This window comes from Centruroides vittatus, unplaced genomic scaffold (assembly GCF_030686945.1).
Source record: "Centruroides vittatus isolate TY-2023 unplaced genomic scaffold, ASM3068694v2 scaffold_435, whole genome shotgun sequence".
NCBI lineage: Eukaryota > Metazoa > Arthropoda > Arachnida > Scorpiones > Buthidae > Centruroides > Centruroides vittatus.
The window spans coordinates 5,136,488-5,162,331 of NW_027122708.1; the positions used below are offsets into that span (position 1 = coordinate 5,136,488).

The 25,844-nt window shown below is 28.1% G+C and overlaps 1 protein-coding gene across 3 annotated transcripts in view; it reads right to left on the reverse strand.

Annotated features, from left to right (window-relative positions):
• Nucleotides 1-6,182: 6,182 nt before the first annotated feature.
• The window catches only part of LOC136989080 (heterogeneous nuclear ribonucleoprotein 87F-like), a 41,156-nt gene continuing 21,494 nt past the window's right edge, over nucleotides 6,183-25,844 (reverse strand). Inside the window, exons 4-9 of one of the 3 annotated variants that reach the window (XM_067287173.1) lie at nucleotides 23,965-24,093; nucleotides 15,732-15,800; nucleotides 11,903-12,016; nucleotides 9,930-10,046; nucleotides 7,017-7,118; nucleotides 6,183-6,604 (exon numbers count right to left, since the gene is read on the reverse strand). In XM_067287173.1, the coding sequence (XP_067143274.1) occupies nucleotides 7,054-7,118; nucleotides 9,930-10,046; nucleotides 11,903-12,016; nucleotides 15,732-15,800; nucleotides 23,965-24,093 (494 nt within the window). In that variant the 3' untranslated portion in view covers nucleotides 6,183-6,604; nucleotides 7,017-7,053. Of the gene's footprint in view, nucleotides 6,605-7,016; nucleotides 7,119-9,929; nucleotides 10,047-11,902; nucleotides 12,017-15,728; nucleotides 15,801-23,964; nucleotides 24,094-25,844 lie in introns of all 3 variants that reach the window. The other 2 variants (XM_067287172.1, XM_067287174.1) reach the window with 2 other exon arrangements.

Sequence of the window (25,844 nt, forward strand, 5' to 3'; positions counted from 1 at the left end):
CATCTGTTTTGTCAGTTGGCTTGTATTTAGTCTTAGTACATTCAAACTTATCATTAGTAATATCATAATTATAAGCAAATATCTGATTACAACAAGCAAAAGTTTCTTATTTTGTTAATTTATATATTTTGAGATGTATTGATTTGAATATTAGACAACTGATAACAATCTGTATATATGGAATACACTAAGGTGATATTTATTTTCAATTTGTTAAGGTACTCAAATATGAATTACATTTACATTTTATACATTATTTTGAAGCTTATCTCATGTAGATGAATCCTATTGAATCTATTTTTGCTATTCAATTTCATGTAAAATAATTATAACTGAAGATGTGCCCAATTTTTCTTCTGTAGTGGTATCCCTCCTGCCATTCTTGCTCTTGAACTTGTGTGTCCATCCAGTATAAAAACAATTCTGTAAATAACTTCTCAAGTTGACATTCTTTCATTCATTCTCAATTATTTTTTAAATTTTATCTTTTTAATGAAAAGACTAATATAAAATTTTAGTTGGGTGGACTTCACATTTTATTCAAAATAAATGACGTAACTCAATGTGCACTCAAAGTGAAGAACTCTTATGGGTAGACAAGAAGAAACAGAAAACTACATTTGATTAAATTACACTGACTTAGGTACTCATTTCTGCATGCAAATAAAGTGTGAAGTTATTTACACAGTTATTAGAATCTTTTCAGAAAAATGAAGGTTATGTGACAAGGGAACATACAGATATGTGATTGTTAATATTAGTCTTTATTAGAATTAACCAAGGACATAATTGAATCAATCTACCTATCTATCTATAATGAATACACTAAGGTGAAATGTATTTTCAATTCTTTAAAGTACTAATGTTGTTTACTGAAAAATTTTAGTTTTATATAAATAAATTTATTTGTTTTTTAGTTTTACTATTTATTTATAACTTAACAATTTTTTACAGCAAATATTTTGCTGGGTACAACTATAGTCAGTGCAGTGAAAGAGTACACATGAGTCAGTTGAGTGGGAAAGGTCTTTCTCAGATGAAAAGGATAGAAGACATGTGAAAGTCAACACATAGATCTGATCTCTTTCAACTGTTTTATTTCTTAATTTTAAAAAATGTATTTATGATAAAGATAGTATAGAAATGTATGTGTTTTACTTTTTTTACAATTATTATTACTATGATTCATGTGTGAACTCCCACATCTCTCTTTCCATTCCTTTCATCTGACATAGACCCTTCCCACTCAGATTTCTGCATCAACTATAGTATCCAAGATTACAACAAACAGTACCTAATGTACTGCTGGATGGATACATATTTTATTGGCTGGTTCTCTCTTAAGAACCGCCGCAAACTACAGGAAGCGAGAGCTAGTGTACGCTCAGTCGCGCTCCCAAGCCCTGCCTTTTTTCCCATGATGCTATGGGCCATTTTTGCTAGGTAAGCTACTCGGGCATGAAGCAGCCGCAAACTACAACGTTTGCTCGCGTAACTAGTCCACATGACGTGGAATCCACAGATGTGGATTGGCTATAGAAGAAAAATTTTATTATAGCCTATACTTGTCAGTTTTTGTTCCGAACTTTGAAACAGCATGGGAAAAATATGCCTACTAGTTAAGCCTAACTACGCTTAAGCCTATTTATAAATAACTATTTACTATTTTAATACACAACGTTTATACCATTTTCTTTTCAATACTGAATGTATTAATCATGTAATTTACATACATCGATAAAATTCTATTATTTCCTTTTCGACGTGTGGCATGTTTATGTAATCATCCATTTTCCGCTGCTCTCTCTTGCTAGCGTAATGCTCCCGTTGTTGAATTCTGTGAACAGCGAGAGTACTCTCGTATCGCTGCTCTAGCAAAGGAAAAACCACGTGAGCAAGAAGAGAGGGGCGGAACCTTTGACGTCATCAGTTTTGCTAGGGCACGTTTGCTAGCATTTTGCTCTCGCAAAGTGCTAGTTTGCGGCGGCTCTAACAATGAACATATATAAAAATATTTGAGTTAATAATTATTTCTATTCTTTAATTTAAAAAGCTAAGTATTTTTGTTTTCCAAAAGTTAAAAATTTACCATTTAAAATATACTATTTATTTCGAAATATATCAGCACTTAAAAAGGACACTTCTCTAATTCAATTCTTTTAATAATAGAACTATAAATGAAAATAGAACTTTCAGAATCATTTTTCCATTACAAATGGATTTTCACAATAAATTATAGTTAATATACTTTTGGTATACCAATGAAATTATCCAACAATGCCTTCACATCCATATATTGAGAATGATATTTTATTTTGTACATTTATATATTTTACTATTGTTTATATTTTAATTCCATAAATTAATTTAAACTTTATGAATCACTTTAGATATTTGGAAAAAAAATTTATATTGTATATTGTACAAAATAATTCTATAAATTACAAAACAATATTTATTTTGCCACTGTTTCATCAATTGATAATATTGATGGCTGAATGACTTGAAGCGATAAAGCCATTAGGTTGCCTGGTTAATCTGGATTTGGGTCAGTTCAAAATTTTCACAGGTATGTTGATCTGAATATGTTGAACATTGTCCTTTACTATTAGACCATTCCCATTGTGGACTTGGCCAAATCCATGCTGAGCATAATTAAAAGACCTCTTACTACCTAAAGCAGAAATTGTCATTCTATTGTTCTTATCTTTTAATGTATAATTCTCATAGTTAAATGTTTACACACTATTTTTATGTATTTATTTTTGTTATGATTATTTTATACATTCATTACATAAAAACATATTATGCTATAGTATTTATAATTTTAACTTTATTATAATTTATTTTCTATAACAACTTTATAATTTCTCCTGAAAATGTTGATAGAACAAAAAGTACTTTATTAAAATTATTGCACTCTTTCATTCTTATTCTAACGACCTAACAGTGTTTCTTAATCTTTTTAGTAGTGCAGTCATTTATTTCATTTTATGATACCTCTACTGAAGTTTCTTTCTTAGATCTTCTTCAGATATGAACTTAAAACTAAATTACATGACCGACTGCAGCAGCACTCCAGTTGAAAATTACTGTCCTAATGTATAAGCAAATTTTCACTTCAATAAACTTCAAATCATTTTATAAATTTAAAACAGTTCATTTAATAAGTTAAAATCTTCTTGATTAAATTTATTGTTAAACAATTTTTTGAAGAAAGCTGTATATAGAGAATGCTTCCAAATTTAAGTGTAAAGTCAAACCTTAATTTAGTACTGCTACTCATTCATCTCTAAAACTGGTACTAAACTGAAGAATTTCAAACAGTAAGAATTGTATGAAGTGAAGTCTACACACAAGTTTGGAATTTAAAGTTATGTGATTCAGTGATGATAATGTCATTTGTAATTCAAAGAGATTAAAGAGTTCATTATATCATATTTATAGAAAAGATTGTTCACAGATATTCACTGGCACTTAATGAGGATAGCACTACTTCAAGGTTTGATGACTGTTTGACTTTTAAGTTATTTAAGTGATTTTTCACAAAATAATTGACTTTTAGAAAGTTTAAATTTTACATATTAATTATTTGCCACAATTTATAAATTTTGCTTTTCATTAAATGTTGTTAATGCAGTAATAATAACTGTGGAAATTACAATGGCAAATTTTAGTAAAAATTATAAATTAAGTTTTATTAGCTATTCTAAGAAACAACTATATATTTCAAACAGTAACTTAATACGTTCAATATATTGTTGGCTTCTTAAAGCATAGTAAATATTCACAAATGTTTTTGAAGCTATTCTATAACTTCATATCTTCATGCACTATAAATGATAAAACTTGAGATGAAAAAAAAGAAAAGGAAGAAACAAAGATTACAAAGAAAAAAAGATTTAAAGAACAATGTGAAATATTTGCTACAGAAACTTTAAGAATTCAATTTATTTTTTCAAAATAAGCAAATAATTTAAATAGACTACAAGAAAGATTTTCTTTAGGTTTCTTTTGAATATTCAATTATTATTATTAACAGAATGCAGTTTCTGCATTATAGTATATTGAAATGAAAATTTCTCTTAGGATTTTATATTTATAAAAAAATTTAAAAGGAATTTTCAAGCATTTTCAAGCATAAGCTTTATATTATATATGTTATTTAATAAAAACAATTAGTGTAATTTTAATTTAAAATAATTACACTAATTGTTTTTATTAAATAACATATATAATATAAAGCTCATATAATACTGTTGTGCCTTTAACTTATTTCCTTTGTGTATTTTTTAAAAAGTTTAAAATAACTAAAGGTCAATAATTTTTAACAGAATTTTCATTCAAATATAGTTTTTTTTTAATAATGTAGATTAGTATATAAAGCAGATATTTTGTTAGCAGATAACATATTTGCTGTTTACATTTAAAGATTGCATATTTTCTCATTATTCCTAATTCCTCTGATGTGTTATTTAATATAAAGCTCTTTTCGTAATTTCTTTCCTCTGAACTTTCTGTGTGAAATTATTCATTTTCTTATACAAATCTTTAAATTTGTCATTCTAAAAATAATATATTACCTACAGTAAAAGAACTTAAAATTATAAATGAAACTAGAACTGGAATATAAACATAAATTGTAAAATAGAAAAAATTTATACATTTTTGTCTAGCACATTAGATTTATAAATCACAAATTGTTCTAAAATTTAGATTTCCGTCTAAGTGGAAGATGAATCAAGCCTGTTAAACAAATACATAACCTGTAAATGAGGCTAAAATCTGCTTAAGAAAATTGTGTTTTAAAGGTTTCTTTTTACAATATTAGAAAAAATATATTTTAGTTACTAAATTACTGTTATGTTTAAATTTTTTAAAAATAAGGTGGAGCTTGCAAAAACCATTAAAAAATAACATATACAGCAGCAACAGGCATATTATTTATATTAAAAAAAAATTAGTTATCTTATTATGTGATAACTTTAGAATTATAAAAGCATTCAGGAATAAACTAAATGTATGCCATGCTATTTGCATTTTTTTCTTTTTCGACTAATGATAACAAGAATATTAATAAATTTTGTGAAACTTTCTATACAATATGTATGTTTGGAAATTCAATAAAGCTTTATTTGAAAAATATATTGATAAAATGACTACTTATCTGTTTTTCATGTTTCAGTTACAGTATGTTTTGAATGATTGTACTATTTATATTTAGTTATGTGTATTAAAGACTCCATATATTTTAAACTACTCAAAAACACTATTATTTATTCATCAAGCCACATGATTTGTAATGAAACTTTCAATTAAAAACTGTAGAGAATCTTACTATAATTTTATTTAAATAAACATTAATATCAAATTTTAGTTTAAAAATTTACTTAGAAAATAAAAACAATTATTATACCTTATGAATCAGTATTTGAGAAAAATGCTTTATAGTATTAAAGGAATTTCAAAACATATGAGGAAAACTATAATTATTTTATTTTCAATGTTTTAATATTTAATATGTAACTTTTTATAATTGTTTCTTTCTTTTAAATATCTTCTCTACAAAATTCAATTGCAAAATGTCAGTTTAAAATTAAAAGGAATTCAAATAAAAGAAATTTTTTATCTGGAAATATTTTGTTTATTGTTTAATAACTAAGATACAATTTATTTAAACTTTCTGTGATAATGTTCTTAATTACTAAATTAAAATTTTTAAATTAACTTTAAATATTTATATATTTTTGTTTGTTGACTTTGATGTAAAATTTTTGACAAAGTATCTTATATAAATATAATTTGTTATATATTTATAATAATAATATATAAAATTGAATAATTAAAATATCAGATTATTCAAATTTCATAGGTTCATTATTGAAATATATTGTTAGTTTGATTTTATCATATAAATTAGTATCTTTAAATAAAAATTTTTTTCTTAAGAATATATTTGCAAACATATTAACTTTATTATCATAGCTTACTTAAAATTTATTTTGCTAATTTTGTGCAATCGTTTTTAAAATAATTACTGTTTAAACATAATTATACCTAAAATCAAAATCAAAATTTAAGAATTGAAAATCCTATGTAAAAATTTATTATATGTGTCAATTACTTACATGTACATTAATTATTTTAACAACTACATAATAAAGAATGAAGTAACATTAACCTGGGATTATTCTAATTTATTTATTGATAAGCATGTTTCATAGTACATAACACTATCACTTGACACCCTGACAGCTTACATAAAATGAGAAAAAAAATCAATACTAAGCAATATTATGATACAACTTAGAATGATAATGTTTGATGGTATTTTAAGTTTTGGAGAATATTTTGCTTGAGCCTCACACCCCCTATTATTTTTAAGTGATATAAACTTTATCATTGTTATAGTTTTAGAAAATATCTTAAAAATTGTTCCTCTTGAAAGATAATAGATCCCTAGCTGAATCCTTCTCAAGTTGATAATTTTCCCTTTCTCTGGTCCATCTTTCCTTCAAGTACAGCTACACATCTACTGTTCTGGCTTACACCCTGAATGTTGAAAGCTGGCTATACCTGACAGCTGGCTGAAGTTAAAACATTCCTGGATTAAAATGTAAGAAACGTTAGCTATAAAATTAATATTAATGATTCTATAAAACTTTTATATGAACACTCTCCTTTCTAACCTTTTAGTCCTCAAATTATTAAAATTAAATTGCCTCTCAACTTTTTGATAAACCACATTTGTACAGTAAGAAAGAAGGTAATTAAATATTAGCAACAAAAATTGCTTTAATGGAAAAAACAACTAAAAATATAGAAAATCCTTCTGTGTTTTTGTACTATTTTCTGTATTCTTAGTTATTTTTCCTTCATTAAAGCAATTTTTTGTTGTTATTTGTGTTTAAATGGAGACTTTTAGTTTTATTAAATATTTGTTGTTTATGAAATATATCTGTGCAACAATATTTAACTTCATGCATTTAAAAAATTTAAAGAATTTAAAATCTTACCCCAAAAACTAAATATCTTGATGTGATAGTCACAGTTTTACCTTCTGAAACCACCATAACCACCACTACTGCCACCGCCGCCACCGCCACTTCCATAACCACCTAATAAAATAATTATCATAATAAATACTATTTCAACATATTGGTAATATATTCAAAGTCTTAAGACTCAAAAGGAGCCCCAGAGTAGACACCCTAATGATTTCAGTCACATCGTCAGAATTGCATCAAACAGCTAGATCAGCAGTTCCCAACCTTTTTTGACTTGCATACCCCCTTGGTAGCCCATTTTCCTAAGTTTTATTTTGCTTGTTCGCATCTTGGTGAATTATACAGCACTGTACAATTACATGTAAAAAAAAGCATTTTTAAATTGAAATGTTGCAAGAAAGACACAGATAAATATAATAAAAATATATTTATATTTTTATTTAAAACTAAGTATTGAGTGCTATGACATTGCCAAAGGCCTCAATGCAGAATTCGAATATTCTTATAGTGCATCCACCATTAATTTTTTTCACATACCCTTAAACCACCAAGTGCTTACCAAGTTGGGAATTGCTGAGCTAGACAACTCAATGATACATCTTTGGAGAGATGGAAGAGTACACAATTGCCATAAAAGACCAGGTCATAAATACAAGAAACTATAGATAGCACATTTTAAAAGACAACACTTACAGATGACACTTGTAGGAAATGCCACATCATGCACAAGACTATACAACACAACACATCACAAACAAACAAACTTCTACACACTCAGAAACCATACTACAAATATACATCTTAGACAGTCATAGAGAACAACATAAACAAAATACACTATGACCAAATTATTATTAGACAAAGCAATTCATCATGACAGACCAAACACCACATTCATTGACAAGCAAAATAAAATCACATACATCATAGACATAGCTTTACCAAACACTCAACATAAACTGAAAAATTAGTAAATACTCAGAACTTGCCCATAAAATAAAGGCCTGTGAAGAAAGAATAGTTTGCTTATCTTGCCTATAGTCTTTTCTTGCACAAGAATGATTCCACATACTTACAATACACATCTCAATGCCCGATGAGTTAATATATTAAATATATTCACATACTTATTTATTCTAATGTAATTTCTTTAAATATGTTTTTGGATGTCTACAAAAATAATTGGTTTACACTTAATCTTAAGTTAAATATACATATTCTTTTGACTCATTTCCAAAAATTTCATTATGCCTCTCCTAAAGAGTATCATATTAGAAGGAAAAGAGAACTGGTTAATGACTATTAACTTACGAATAAATGAAATATTCATGTCTATCTAACTGTTTAGTTGCATTTTTATTCATAATTCCAGCTGACTTAGTAAATGTAAAACAGTAAAAAAAAATGCTATACATTTTTGAACAAAATAAAGAATTCTATCTAAATAATTCATACAGTCAAACCTGTTTTTATGCGGTGGATAGGGACCGCATAAAAAAAAACGCATAAAAAAAATTGCACGAAACTTCACGAGTGGCTATAAAAAATAGTTTTTGCAACACAATTAAAAAATATTTTTTTATGCGGTCAATAGGGACCGCATAAAAAAAGTCTCACATAGAAAATAACTCAAAACCGTACGAAATAGAATTTATTGACAACAGATGTCAGCACTTGACTGCATCATCTCGTCTATCGTCTGTTTTACATATTTTTGTCCAGGTGGTGTTTTTTTGACTTAAAAAATAAAGTATTTCATTTTTCGCATATTCATGCAATAATATTACTATAATAAGTTCATTTATGCTATAATAAGTTTATTTAGCTATAATAAGTCAACGTGAGACATGACGAATCGCACGAGACTAGTCGCCAACTATACCGCACAAATAAAAAATCACACAAATTAAAAATTCGCATAAAAAAATCGCACAAAAAAAGACCACATAAAAACAGGTTTGACTGTATATTAAAGGGGAAAAACTTTAAAAATTTGAAAAACATATTACAAATGTTGCCATTCCATAAATTTTTATATTCTATTAATTTTGAAAATTAAAGATCATGTCAGTAAAACTAACTAAAGCAGCATATTGAATAATGATATAGCTATAACTTAATTAGAAGGAAATAAACTGCTATGTATATTATTACACATTATATATATGAGAAACCTTAAATACATGATCTTGAAAGTAAATTTGCAATCAAATAAATTCCTCAAACAAAAATTCAACTGTAGAGAATAACAGTTTAAACTTCGTTAAATGAAAAAACTAAAAAAACATGTTGTATATCAAGCAAATTAAATAATGAAATATAAAGATCATTTCCATAAAAACTAGTAACTATACTGATTACCCTAACTATAAACATTTTAAAAATTATTTTTGTATTTACTAATTTCTTGATTATTTAAAACTGTAACATTGGATACATTCGTAAAGTCAAACAAGTTAAATGCATTAGTAACAAATTGTTCAAAAAGTAGTAGTCTCGCTCAGTGCGCATGCTCTGCAGTGATGACATTTCAAACGAAACTCTAACAAAGCTCACAAAGGAAAGAGTTAGTTTACTTCATTACTTCATATACATTCAGAAAATGGTGCACAACGTTATTGATGTTTCTAAATCTACTCAAGTGTTTAAATTGTGAATTAAAAGGTGGAAATGATTGAAATAACTGTCCACCCAAAGCAATCTAATAAAAATATTTTGGATAAGGTTGCACTAGCAACATTCATATCTTTGATTTTAGAAACAGCCATTTAGTTATAAACAAATAGTTCAGAAAGTTTAATGAAATAAGAATAACAATGACGTCATTCTCATTTAACTCATTCGACTTTATGAATGTACCCATTGTTTATACATATGCATTATTTTTCACTACATTTCAAATATATTTATATATCAATTTACCTCCATAAGGACCTTGTCCTCTCTGTTGAAAACTACCACTTCTCATAGCTCCACCTCCAAAATTATTCCCATAATTTGAACCAAAATTTCCATTTCCATTCCATCCAGAATCTCCACCTTAAATACAAATTAACTTCTTTAATGTTAAAGTATAATTTTTTTTCATTTTAAACTCCATTTTCCACCTATAAATTACATGAATTGATTTTTGGTTATTTCATTAAAAATTTGTACTATATTATTATATCAAACACATTACATACATCGTGGAATTAAAAATACACCAAATCTGTTCTAACAACACATTATAATGTGTTGTTAGAACAGATTTGGTGTATTATATAGTATAATTATGACTGCACACACATTAGAAACATTTTCTTTCATGTCATGTCAGTTTTTGTCAGTGTGGTAGATGCCAAATTTAGATAGATTAAATACAAAATAGAAAGGTATTAGAGAATGTAGGTGTGTAACATTGAAATTCTGAAATGATGCATTATGACCAGCTAAACAACATTAAACTTGTTGAAAACTTTACCAAAGCATTTAATCTGCTTAAAGAAACAGTAATAATGTCATGTACTGTACACAAGTAACATAAGTATAAATGTTAAGTCATCTATTATAGGAGATGTTGAATTGGTATGATGCTACTATTCTCCCAGTGTCAGTTAACATCTGAGACCCAAACATCAATTGAAAAATGTTACATTGAGAGATAAATATATACTGTAAAGTCTGGATTCTAAAAATCAAAAGATGTAATACTAGGAAAACATTAACTGTGGAGTATTCCTGAAATGATATTATAATACATAATAGAGTCAAAAATAAACCAAAATTTTATTATTAATATATTAATAGTACAGGTATTTTCAAAGATCAAGCTTCAAAATAAGTACCTTCCACTGTTGCAATTCTATAAATGTTTGTGTTATTTTTAAAACAGCTTCACAGTCCATTCTGCATTACTTCCCAGAATACAGTTGTCTCATATTATTCTAAGGGAACTAAACTGACAAATACATTTTCAAGGCATTGTGAAGAACAGTGCATACAGAGACATGTGAAATTCCTAATATATACTGACCAAATTGTCTATTGATCATCTAAGGTCTCTTGATTTCTTTGCTTCTGAAGTTGGAGTAATGGAGAGAGATTATCTTCTGTTGACTCAGACACTTCTTTAAAACACTTATGTGCATGACAAATTTCATACGTATTATTATTATTATTAATAATACATATGAAATTATTATTATATGAAATCTACTGCATTTCAATGTGTTGTTTGATTGTTGTGTCATCATTAATGACATCAACAGTGACATAAAAATAAAGATTGGAATCAATTGTGTCATCATCATCATTCAAATGTAACTTCAATATCAAGTGATATAAAATGTCTTGTCAATAAAGTCAACTAATTAATTTTACTTCATAAATTTCTACAATTCTAATTTAATAAATGAAATGTAAAATATCTAATAACATTTTTATATCACATTATATATGATTATTGATCATTATATTTATGCAAGTAACTTCATGTCATCAATGTAGGAAGGAATTCCTACTAAGGAACTTTGTAATATTTTATATAACAAGAAATTATTCATAAAGATAATAAATAAACAACAACCAATAAAAATGAATTGTTTCTGATAATGTAACAAGCTAAATAAACTAAATATATTCATTGTATAAAGTAAAATGTATAATGAATATTTTAAATTTATTTCATTTGTTACATCATCAAAAAACAATTCATTCATTTATGAAAAAAACTCAATGTTTTTTAATTGCTATCTTTATTAATAATTTATAATCTACATTATTTTCTTTTGATGAAAATTATTTATATAATTTTATCAATTACATTAAAGATATTAATTTCAATCAATATACAAATTACATTTTACTCACTAAGTTATGATTATTGTTAATATAAACACACAAATTCATCTCACCTTGTCCAAAACCTGAATAAAATCTATCATCAAATCGCCTATCTTGATTTCCTCCCCACCTGCCATGACTCTCAAAATTATTTCCTGAACCAAAGCCTCCTCCAAAATTACTGCCTAAAATAAATTTCATGAAATGAAACAATTAAAAATAATTGCTTTAATAATTTTCTAAAATTTTACTCAATTTTCAATTTTAAAAAATTAAGAAATTATCAGTCTAATTCTATTATTCTTGTGTATTCAGATTTTGTATATATTGTAGTATATTTAATATAAACTTTTATATTTTTTATTGTTTCTTGTAAATAAAATATACAGGTATCCCTCATACAACAAGGCACTTCTACATGGTTTTTGCTCTAACATGACTGGAAAATTGGGGATATCCCCCATACAACCGGTTTCCAGTTTCACTTTAACATGGTTTGAGAATTGTCTGTACAAATTTTCATAATTTTAAAGTGCAAATGCCATTATTACATATAATTTTTTATTTAAGCAAGCATATGTGTTGTCTCAAATTTGCCCATGGATTTTACAATATTGAAATTGTCAATTTGTTTTCTGTCTTTTGTCAGGTTTACTTTCATTAAAGTAAACCTGACAAAAGACAATAAGCAATAGTGCAATTTTTTTCTTCCTTGTTCTTCCTTGTCAATTCTAATTAAATTATATTCACTTGATTTCTTTATAAATAGTTGTTCAAATGCTAAAGCTTCAGTATACACAAATGTTTTTATACATTCAATATGTCTACTCTGGCATGCAAATTCAACATGGTTTGACATTCCTTGTCTGGACCAAACTCCATTTGAATGTCAATAGAATAAGTTTAACATGTAACAGGTGATTTAGCTGCTATGAGGATGCATAGCAGCTAAACCTGCATACTACAAAGACAACAAAATAAATTATTCACAAACAATAAGACACTTTTTTTTATGGACAACTACATTCCAAATCCACCGCACAACCATAGCAAAATGGTGCCTCAACAGAAAAACAACTCTCAGACTATTGGCCTGTTCTTTGGTCCAATTTATTCACACACAAGATGAAGCAAGTTGGATCAAAGAGGAATAAAACATGAACAATACACCAATCATGTCCTGTGTTGAAATAAACATACATGACATGAACTTGCAGTACAAAAAAACACAGTCAGAAGATGCCCGGTATAGGCAGCATCCACAATTTCTGATACAAAAAACTTACATCCCTGCACAAGGAAATAGCCGAACATTTTGCACACACAAACACGCCAAAATGTCTTGCACAAGGCATCACACATATGAAACTCAAAAAATACATCAAAGACCCTACACAATGCACACCAATTACAGTACATGCCTATCTACACACCATAAAATATTCACTTCATGCATCACAATGTAAGGAACCAAGTCCGAGCGTTATTTTTATTTTACTTTTATTTTGCTTATTATTCTATTTTTGTTTGGGGCTTATGTTTTGTTAGGACGAAGGTTTCCTCACCATTCACCTTAAGTATTTAAAAAGAGAAGAAATAAAACCCAACTCACCAACGAAAGAAAAGCGCCATAGGACTCACGCACATTTGCGCTCCCCGAGCGGCAAAGATAGGTCCGCACCAAGAAAGAGGGGGGGGAGAACCCACAAGCACGAAATAAACTCGCTAGACCTTAAGTAATAAAAACGTCCCGGAAAAAATTGTAAAAACAAATAATGTAAAAGGTTAGTGAGTAAACTGTCGGAAAAAGGGCTGCCAGACGATGAAACACGTTGTTAGCATTTAAGTATGTAAATGAGGGGAGTGACCGCATTCAGAATTGTGACGTCACCTCACACTATAAATCCCGAGTCTCAAGTGAAGACGGAGAGGTGAATTCTGGATAGCAACGAGCTTGGTGAGCTTCGCAGCAGTAATAGAGAGGTGTCCGATAGGATCTCGAATAGTTCCAAGGTGATTTTGAAGTGATTTGAAATTTGGATCGACAGTCTGAGAAAGTCTTGAGAGTTTGAGGAAATAGGTTCCGAGTATATTGAGGTGACGATTAGGATCTCTAGTTTATAAGAATTATTGTTATAAGTTAAACTTTTGGTTTTGTCGGATTCCCAAGGGGAATAGAGTTAAGTTAGACATAGATTTGAATTGAGAATTGTCGGGTTGACTTTGTTGAATTTCTTTGAATAAATTATTGTTTGATTTTTACTAAATATTGTACATAGTTATTGCTAAACGACTAATTAAATCTTTGGTTTTTTTTCTATTGACAAATATTGTCTTTATTTAATTCGGTGCACGCTTAAAGTCCAGGCCTGGCACGCTAACGCGAATCCGAGTAAAGTACCCGGTAGGTTAACGGTTGTTTCCGACACGGTAGAGTCAATAATCGTTGTAAACTAAAATAGTACTTTACAACAACAATATATACTATTACACAGAACAACAAAAAGGCTGTTATAGAAACCATATGGGATGCAAAAAACAGTTAATCATAGATTCAATCATTCTAAGCAATTATACAACACAGAAACCTATCAATGTCATACATAGATTACAGGAAGGCATTTGATAGTATCCCACGTACAAAGATGTAATATATACATGGTCACTGTATATATTACATCTTTACAAACTACATTCAACACTTATTATATTTTTAGAAAACAAAATTCATCATTAGAGAACAACACTACACTTCAGACTTCATGACACACATCAAAACAAATGAAGTACATATAAGGCAAGACATTTTCCAGAGAGACAGATTAAATTCCCTTTTATTTTGTCTGGCCTTAAACCCACTGCCCAACAGGCAATGGGTTTAAGGCCGATAAATACAGATACATTAAACATGACATAACATAATATCTGTATCTCATCTCATGTATAGTATATAAACATAAAACTCTATGCATCCTCATAGCAGCTAAATCACCTGTTACATGTTAAACTTATTCTATTGACATTCAAACGGAGTTTGGTCCAGACAAGGAATGTCAAACCATGTTGAATTTGCATGCCAGAGTAGACATATTTAACTTATAAAAACATTTGTGTATACTGAAGCTTTAGCATTTGAACAACTATTTATAAAGAAATCAAGTGAATATAATTTAATTATAGTTAAATTAAGAAAAATTTATTGAGGAAAAAATAATTATAAACTAAACTAAATATAAAATCAGAATGAAAATCCAAAATCAAAATAAATTGAAATACACAGTAAAAATTAAACAAAATCATATGATTTGCTGCAAGCTAGGGAAATTTTTCTGGCATTTACAAACAATACAAATACAAAGCACTTTGCTTAGAAAAAGGAATCCCAAAGAAAGATGATTTTGTATTCAGAAATGAATGTGTCATTGAATCCATGGATAAAGGTGAAGCGTACAAATATTTAATATTCCAACAGACAAAGAACACAAACAAATAAATCAATGACTAAGAAAAGAATATAACAACAGACTGACAACACTAACAATACAGCTGAATGCCAAAATACATATGTCATCCCAGTACTCACAAATTCATTTGGAGCTATATATTGGACACACATAAACAAAACTAAAACAACTCAAAAGAAAAATATACACATAATTTTTAAAATGTTAATATAAAATTTAATGATGATGTTCTAATAAAGTCAAAATGAAATAATTTTTTTTTAATCAAAAATTCCTATCAAAAAATTTTGCAATATATATGTTAGTTGCAATGTTGCAATATATAAATGTATAGTACATTTATAAAAGACAACATTTTAATATGTATTCATTTCTTTTATAATAAATTAGAATAATAAAACTGTCATTATTATTTATTGGAAAAATACAGTACGACCTTGATTTCCAAATCCATTATCAAATCCACCAGATCTTCCCCAATTTCCATTCCCCATTCCAGAATTTCCTGTAAAAATTAAGTAAAATTTGTAAATTAGCATACATGATTAAAAAATGAAAATGATATGAAATTAATTTTTTTTTGAAAATATATTGAAAAATATACAGTATATTTAACAAATATTATGTATAATATCAATTAATTTTAGAATTTTTGGATATTAACAAAATTAAACAATATGAATAATAAAGCCTGTAATTTGCATATGATGAAAGAGTTTAACAAACAAACTGCAAATGGCATCTTAATACCATAAAGCTGTTAGCATATATTGAATGAGAAATGAAAATAAAACTGGTACAGGGACCAAATGCAAATTTTCAGAAAATACAGATATAAAATAAGGAATTTTCAGACAAAACGTAATACACAAGAAATGAATAAAAAGTTAAAGGTTAAAAAAAAAAAAAAAAAATCCCAATTATTATGAATATACATGTTTTTTAAAACTTAAAAAAATGTGGTGCAGCATTATCATTTTCCTCGTTTGAATCCTTAATATTTACAACCTATTGTGAAATTAAACAGCAATAAAAAAAAACTAAAGAATTATACACTTTCATTATTGAGTTGAGTTAGTTAATAAAATGATACATTTTTCATGTGTTTAATGTAGAAAAAAAATTATGAGTGAAACAAGTCTTTATTTTTTAAATTTCTTTGAATCCATAGAAACTTGTCAAAAGTTGATGTCTCATCCTTTTTTCTGTAATTTCTAAAATACTCATACTTTCAAGTTTCAATTTTACTGTTGGCAATGGAGATGTTCTTCATATTTTAATTTTTAATAGCTTTATTAAAATGTTCAGTATTTTCACTAAACAATTCTTGACCAGCTTGCTTTTCAGATTGTAGCAGATCATCTTTTTCCTGCAAGTGTTAACTGTTCTTATATATGGTAGAATTTCATTAATCCATCAACTAATAATTCAGAACATCTAACCATCTAAAAAGTAGTCAACAAACAGGTTCCTCATACTCTAAATTTGAAGCTTTTACAAAACACATGCATGAAGTAAATGTCTCTAAAAAATAATTACTACAGTAGATGCACATGAATCATTGTGAATGTTGATTTTGAGCAAGGTTGCGATGTTTTGCGATGTTATATATTAGGTTCTTGCTGTAGTTCCCACAGCAAGAACCTAATATATAACATCGCACGCACGTGCGCGCAGGGGAACAAAAACAACAGGCACGCAGAAGTGGTGGGGCAGGAGGATAACAACATAAGGAGGAAAGTTGTAACTTATAACAGCCACCTTGATGGAATATATAGACAAATTTCAAACATCACAAAAACCAAGATGGCATATTGTAGGCCACCATCGGTATATGACCTACTCCGCAATGGAAAGGACCCAATAGACTTAAATCACGCTCCAGGAGTGTATGAGATCCCTATGTGGGACAGCAGATTTAATAATAACATGGTCTATGTAGGCTCTACCAAACGCTCCCTGCAACAACGGTTGAAGGAACACCGGTACGACATAGAGAAACGCAAATATACCACCGCCCTGGCGCGGGCAACTACGGAACCTGGTATCACTGCGGATCTAGGAAATGCTCGTATCATAAGACTCACCCACCGCACAGACCAGCTTAGAATAATGGAAACACTAGAAATTTACAAGGCTGGATTGAAAAACACATGCGTTAACTATAAAGATGCGGCTAGCATTTCACAAGCATGGAAATACTGCTATGAAGGGAAATCACAAGATATTTGAGTCGTAAAGCATTCATTTTAACGATTATGTAGTAAATTTTCACTGAGATTTTCTCACGTGCCTTATCGTCATAGCACGAGAGAATGTTCCTTCAACAAATTTAACCGTTTCACAGTAATTTGAATTGGAAGGCATTCGATATATACGTTCTAATTCTACACGTTCATTCATTATATTCCTGAAGATGGCCCAGGGTGGGCCGAAAACGTTAGAACAAACGTAAAAGAAATTAACTGGAAGGATTAAGGCTATATCAGAAGAAGTACATTCATCCAGTACGTTTGATTGATGTGAGTTGGAATAAAATATACAGGAATGTCTACAGTATTTAGATTGCACATAAGTTATCAAATTTTGAGAATACAAAAATGTCCAGTAACCCACATTTTCAATACTCTGGCATCATTCTGATCTCATAGGTGCTGCATTAACAAACTTCTATAGTAGATTTTCTTTTTAATTTTTTTAATTTTGCCTTCTACATCTTGTTCAATAGCTTATTCCTGCTTCTTTAATTCATTAGTCGTCGTCTTCTTTTTTTTTTTAATGTTTGTCAAAGTACAAGTGTTTAGCATTTTTTGCAATTTTTAGCAATGAAGATGTTATTTTATATCACAGATGCCTCCATTTCTTCCAATGTGATCTTTTACAATATGAATTCCAACAATAGTATTTTCTGTTAAATTATAATAATCCTTTCTCAAAAGTGAATTCTTAATCTCCATTTTATATCAGCATTTTATTGGTATGAAACAAGACGGCATTTAACTAATTTTACTACATTTTTATACTTTGGCTTATGGAAATCTTTGTCAAGGATTTGAAATATTTGAGTCCAATAATACTCTAATCATTAATACTCAATTTCTTTAAGACTATTTTTAATTATTTCTGAATTTCACATTCCAATTTTTGTTTCAATATTTTCTGTCTTATAACTTCTCCATTCAGAAATAAATTATATCAATGAATATTGTCTTCCAATTTTAATGGTTTCATAGCAAAACAAAATCATTTAATAGCATTCTCATTTGATTTTAGATCCTCATTACAGAATGCAATTATTCTAAATCTTTTAAAATTGACAATCTAAAGGCAAGCTTTCTTGCAAAAAGCCACTTACTGTAATTAAACATTGTCTCATATTCAATAATCAAGATTTTTTAAATCATTTTCAAGCAGCACAAAATATATTTTTTGTATAGTTGTACAAATTTCCATTTTTTTCCAAGATAAATATTCTCCACATTAATCAGCACAAGTTCTTTCAAAATTTTTTCGTTGCATTCTATAAATTCTGGTTTAACAAAATGTTTAAGAATATTAATTTGATTTGTTGTGACTGAAAAATTCAAAAGAAGTTTAAAAACTGGATCTATAAACAATGTAAATTCACAAATATGAATGTGCATGCACTTTTTAAGCCAGTACTAATTCATTTGTATCTTGACTGTGTTAAAACTTCTTAAATGGTTTTATTTTTAGGTAATAAACTAAGAAAATATTTATTCAAGACTTTATCTTAACTACTAATTAAACTTTTAATAGCTGTCAAAAATTTTCAATTAAACAAGCATTCTCAGCTACCTTTAGTAGCCATCCTCACATTACAAATTCAAAAACGTTCTAGAAAATTGATATGATATCAAAGTCATGTGATTTAGAACAAATTTAGATTAAAAAATTGTATCAAATCTGATATTAAAATTACCAAAATTAATATAATTAATAAAAATACAGTCATAACTAAGCAAATTATATATAGATATAAAAATAAAAGTAATTACAGAATTTTTTAATGAAATAGGGCATTAATTTCTTGTGTAAAGACTGTATTTTTAAGTTCAGATACAATTTGTTCCCAAAGATCAATCTATTCCACAGTTAAAAAATTTCTGTAAATTCCATATTGTCACCTAATAATGATATCATCTTTTATAGTTGTAAGTTTTAATCTGAAACGGTTGTAGTCATCTATTTGATCTGAGTTTTGAATTATCTGAGTATGTAGCATCAGTCTGCATTACCTCAGCTAATCAGTGTTCTACTGTACTTAGATTAAAATCACTTAAATAGAATGACACATTATTCCAATAAAAAATAAACAAAAAACATGGCAGTGGCACTGGGCACTGATAAATCAAGAAAGTTTTATGAGTAGTCTATATTGAGAACTAATGAGTGAAGCTTGTGGGATAAATGAGCAAAGCAAGTGGGGAGTTAGGCCACCCAAAGTAGCCCAGGAAAAAATAGAAACAGTGGCATCAGGAATCAATAAATTGACACAAAATTTTTGAACAAGCAGGTGAAGCCCATGAAGCAACCATGCAAAGCTAACCATGGAATTGGAATTTTTTCTGTGGGATACTCAGGAAGAAAAAAAAATCACGATGTTAAACCATTTTAAAAATTTGTTCTTGAATCTGAAGGCTGTATATGTTTCAAATTTTATGAAAAAAATCTGAAAGGAAAGTTAATTGTTTTTTTATGTGACTTTTAAATAAAGCTGTGTTTTTCCAATTAATTTGTATGTGGAAGTGCATTTTGAAATGGACCTGAGCTTAGTTTCTGTTACAGAATCCTTACTCAGAATGAGAATCAAATTTTATTAATGCCTTTGCTTAAAATTAAAGGGAAAAATCAAAATCATAGTTTGGATGAGAACAAGAGATGGTCACTGGTCATTCTGATGTCACCTTTTACATCAAAATGGCCAGTGAAAACATCCACATTATATTAAAAAAAAAAAATATATTACAACAACAACAACAGGGACAATCAACATCAATAGCAGTGACTTTTGTTTTTACCACTGTTACCAAGTTTTGATCATGTTGGAATATACCGTATTAGCCCGAATATAACGCGACCCCGAATTTAATGCGACTCCAAAATTTTCATAAAGATATTTAGAAAAAAAAATAATACTCATAAAAGAATTCAAAGAAAGTAAAGTTCAATTAGATAAGCATTTATTTAGGTATTTATAGCTAATAACACAGGTTACATTCATGTCAATGATCGAGTTAAGCCTAACACACGACTATATCACATAAAAAATTAAAAATAAAATTCATGTGTAAAAATGTAAAGAAAATATCTGTTTAATCTTAAACACAACATTTTTCTGAGTAAAACAAAATAAAAACTTAGTCAATTGGTCGATTTACAACTCAGAAAAAAGCATTTGAAAATAGCGTTATAAAACAATTAGCGTTTATTAACTTTTGCGTTAGGGGGTAAAGCAGGTTTATTGACAAATTTTCTCGCAGTAGTACGAAATTTCTACTGACTTAACTTGAATGAGTCATATTTCTTCCCTATTTACAAACAAACTTGATGGCAATCGGTGAAACATGAGATAAATTACAGCGAGTTGAAATTTGATATGTTTATTTTTTGCGTTTTACGTATCAAATCACATTAAATTCGACACAAATAAAGCATTTTTGTCAATATAGAAATATTTCACATTGTTTAAAAGTAGAGAAAATAAAGAAAAGAAAGATGTAATAATAATTTTTCGAGCAAAGCCAAAAATTTCACAATTTTAAGATAAAGAATGGCGTCTGTGAGAGCCCACGTGACTAAAAAGTGGTCGAAAAATCATGTGACTAATGAACTTTGAACAAGCGGAGACATAGCCTTATTATAATAGCGCTATGCAAACAAAAGCGCAGGCCGACTAACTAGATCACATGGTTGTTTTGAAGTGGTCGGTCGAGCTAGGTCTGACATTCAGTCGCGTTTCAATCTCTGTAGGAAAATGTCCTTGTTTATATTACATTCCATTACTTAAACCCCGAATTTAGTGCAAGTCGATTTTTTAACGGAAAATAAATGGTTGAAAAATATCGCGTTATATTCGGGCTAATACGGTATATATATAAGCCATTATTTAGACATGAACATGGTTCTCTCAAGATGTACATCAAAAGCTGGTATTAGGATTCAAAGTGAAAATGAAATTAAAAATGTTGTTTGAAAAAAAATTTTATAAAAACAGATTTTTTTCATTAAAATTATTATTATTGAAATTTTTACAAGTAGTCTAAATTGGGAATAAGTGGGTGAAGCCTGTAGAGTAAGCAAAGTAAGCAGACAGAGCCACCCACAGAGGCCAGAGGGCAAAGATCCCTTCTATGTTATAAAACAATTTCTTTAGATAATGACATATTGAGTATGTGACTTATATTTAAACTTATTTCTTTCTATTCATATAAAGGCAGCATTATCTTTTGTGTAATATAACATGACAACCTGAAAATGTTAGTTTGACAACAGATTTAATTTTATACAATTTATACTTCTCTCAGAATAGCAATTTTTATAAAGTCCAGTGTACTTATTGATTCCTGCAATCAATATCCAGACAAGAGCAGATACTTGAATATCAAAATATTTAATTTCCCAAATAATAGCAATGTAACTGTTATCTGTCAGACTCTATATATCTGAATATTTGAGTATGAAACAGGTATCCAACATTTAGCACTAGTAACAGTTGTTTTATATTGGATAATTGCTTATATACTCTTGAAGCTATTACTAGATTTCTCTAAAGTATTAATCATAATTCAAGTTCAAACCAGAATTTGACTACCAATTGTTTGTAATAAATTTAATTATAATTAAAATGTATAGCTTTTAAATGCTTTAAATTATTAATTTAATGTCTATAATAATACAGTTCATTTCAAAATTATAAACACACCCAACTTTTTTCAATAACAAAAACATTAACAAAATAGTAATGTATTTATTATATTAGTATGTTGTTTACAATATCAATTTAAACATTTTCTGAAATTTTTACAGCTATCTGACAATTACAAAAAGAATTATCACAGATTTTCAATTTTTGACTGTTTCAAAAGTATAAACAGGTGCATAAAATTAGTATAATAATTTTTTTATTAATTATTGGTTTAATTAGTTGTCACCAGAGAATAGTATCATTCATTATTACAAATGTGGTGCCAATTTTAAACAGTTTTTTGTGATTTAAAACTATGCCTCGCAGTAAAACACTAACAGAGTGGGAAATACATGAAATTTACCAACTAAAAGGAGCAGGACAATCTCCAAGATAAATTTGGTAGCTGTAAATTGATCTATATGTGCCGTGAGAAATGTGTTAACTCGGTGAAAATTATGGCAGAAATAAGTGATGTGGAAGACCTAAACTTCTTACACCTAGAAATGAAAGAAAGGTTTTTTGGCTACTGATGGTCAACAAGTTGTCTGTCAGAGAATAAGCATCAACATTGCCAACTGCAGTTTCACCAGCAACTGTATGGAAATGTATGCATAATCATAAATATGCCAAATTTACAAAAATCGCTGCCAAATAGAAATTAACACAATTGCACAAAACAGCTAGATTAAAATGGGCCAAAGACAAGATGACATGAAAAGAGGAGTGGAAACAAATAGACCTTTTAAGATGAAAAAAATGGAATTTGGATGGACCTGATGGTTATAGTCACTACTGGCATGATTTGAGGAAGAACAAAGAAGTCAGAATGAGCAGACAGAAAGATGGGGACTCTGTGATGGTGTGGGCATGATTTGGATAGGAGGTAAAAAAGACATTGTATTTATAGCAGGTAGAATGAATTCAGAAAAGTACTGCTGTATCAAAATTTAATAACTTTTGGATCACTTATTGGGCAAGAAAACTGGCAATTCCAACAGGATAATGCTGCCATTCATGCATCAAAGTCAATTGAAAATTGGTTTGCTGAAAAAATATGTAATTAATTGGCCATCATGGATTCCTGATCTGAACCATTTGATAGAGAATGTTTGGGGTATTACGAGTCATTTTGTTTATGGCCAAAACAGACAATATAACACTGAAAAAAAAAAACTGAAATTAGCTATTATGGATTGTTGGGAAAATCTTAAACAAGAACTTCAAAAACTAGTAAGTTGTATGCCTAATAGAGTATTTGAATTAATTAAATCAAATGGTGGACCTACAAAATATTGAGACATCACAAATCATTTTTTTATGCACCTGTATTTATACTTTTGAAACAGTTAAAAATTGAAAATCTGTGATAATTCTTTTTGTAATTGTCAGATAGCTGTAAAAATTTCAGAAAATGTTTAAATTGATATTGTAAACAACATACTAATATAATAAATACATTACTATTGTTAATGTTTTTGTTATTGAAAAAAGTTGTGTGTGTTTATAATTTTGAAACAGACTATATATTTCAAGTCTAAATTAAAAAAAAAAAAAAAACATTTTGTCCAAAATACAATTCTTTTTTTAACTTGCTTGTTTGTTTCTTCTTAGTTATAAACAACTCCATCTTAATCAACAAGATTATTTAAATTTAAAATTTCCAGATTTCTTAAATCTTTAGTGTTTAAACGATCTTACTTAATTTAATCTTATATTTAGCCTATGTAAATTTGGTTACCTCTTCCAGAAGATGATCCTCTGTTACCAGATTTCATCTCTTTATTCCTTTTAAGATCTTCCATTTCCTGTTTTGATAAAGCTTTTTTTACTTCAAGTCTTTTGGATTTCACTACATGGTGACGTTTTACTGTAATTTAAAAATTATGAATTAACTATAAATTTTACATTTTTTCCTAAAAGTTTTGAGGCTTTTATTCTAATATTGTTTTATTTTTTGCATTTCCAATATTTTAAATTATTTGAATTCATAAATAAAAATCATTATTGAAATATGATTTCAAATAAACAACTTCATACTTTGATTTCATTGAATTTAATGCATTTCAACATTAGATTTTAACAGTTTTGTTAAATGTTAAATCATGTATCTCATTTTCACTACATTCTAAGACAAAAACTTTTGTTAAAAGTATTGCAATTTACATTTTCTGTTGAAGATTAAAATTGAATTGAGATTATTGCAATTTTGCATGGATAACCCAGACTGCCTAAAATTTCTAAAATGAAAGTAAAATTTTTGCATAACCCACCTACTTACTCTAAGATAACACTAACGTAAACTCTGATTATAAAATAAACAAATTTACTTATATGTTTTGGACCAAGTTAATTCTGATAACATTAGCACTTATCGTGCTAGAAATTTAATATTACATTTTCCGCATTCCTTCGCAAAAAACGATAAACGTAATATTACGTTTCTTGATATATCCTGTTATTTCTAGTTTCAAAACGTAACATTACATTTTCAGCAATGAAAATACGATTTCTTTGTGTATTTTAGTGTGTCTGTTAATAGTAGACACTATTTATTCAGAAATTTGAAATATAAGCGATTTTGTCCAACCATAATCATCGTCTGATTTCGTCGCTATATTTTGCAAGTGAATATCAAGTTTTTTATTTTTTGTATATGAGTTAAGTTTAGATGTGGCACATTAACATACTAACTAATAATTGTTCAAATTCATTAATGAAAAAAATCAACAAATATAGTGCAGATTATATCGATTTATCTGACAAAAATGTCGCAATTATGATTTCGACCTAACTGAGATTGAAAAAATACAAAGCCACATAATTTCGTTATTATAAACCTGTATAGTTTATATGATATTACATAATTTATATACTTTTTGGATATTATCAATACAAAAGTCGAATTCCTATATTTCTGATAGTGCTAATGCCATCTTATGTACATTTGCCAAACTGACTCAATTACAAAAAACAGTTACAGTCAGAAAAAAGTCTAATAATAATATTGATACAGTACATCATTATTAAATAAATTCATCGATGTACTATATATTTCACACATAAAAATCTGAATTTTAAAGCTATATTGCAGTTTAAAATTTTTTTTCATTGTATCTTTATCTCTAAAACAAGTCCAAATAACATTAAAGCACAATACATAAAAATAAAGCCCACACATCAAAATTGAGTATTGTACAGATAAATGTTTCCAGTATCAGAAATTGTTTTTACTTTTTACCTAGCTTTAGTCAATCGTTTTTTATTTTCAGTAGAAAATACTGTAAAATCGCTTAAATCAGTCAGCACACAGGTAAGGAACTACCAGTACAGTAAGTGTTAGACAACATGAAAATTCTGATAATGTCTATGATTACAAGAAGAATAAAAAAGTGGACAGTATATTAGTTTTTGGAATATAGATGTTTCCACCTTCCCATTTTGACTACCATATGTATATTCAAGAACTTGTTTTAATAAAGAAAAGGAATTTCATTTCCTCGATATACATATGGCAGTAAACAATGGTAAGGTAAAACTATATTCCACAAATCAACAAACTGCCTATGATTACAATAACCAGATTCCACTGTGTGTAATTTTTAAACTTTTTATAAACAC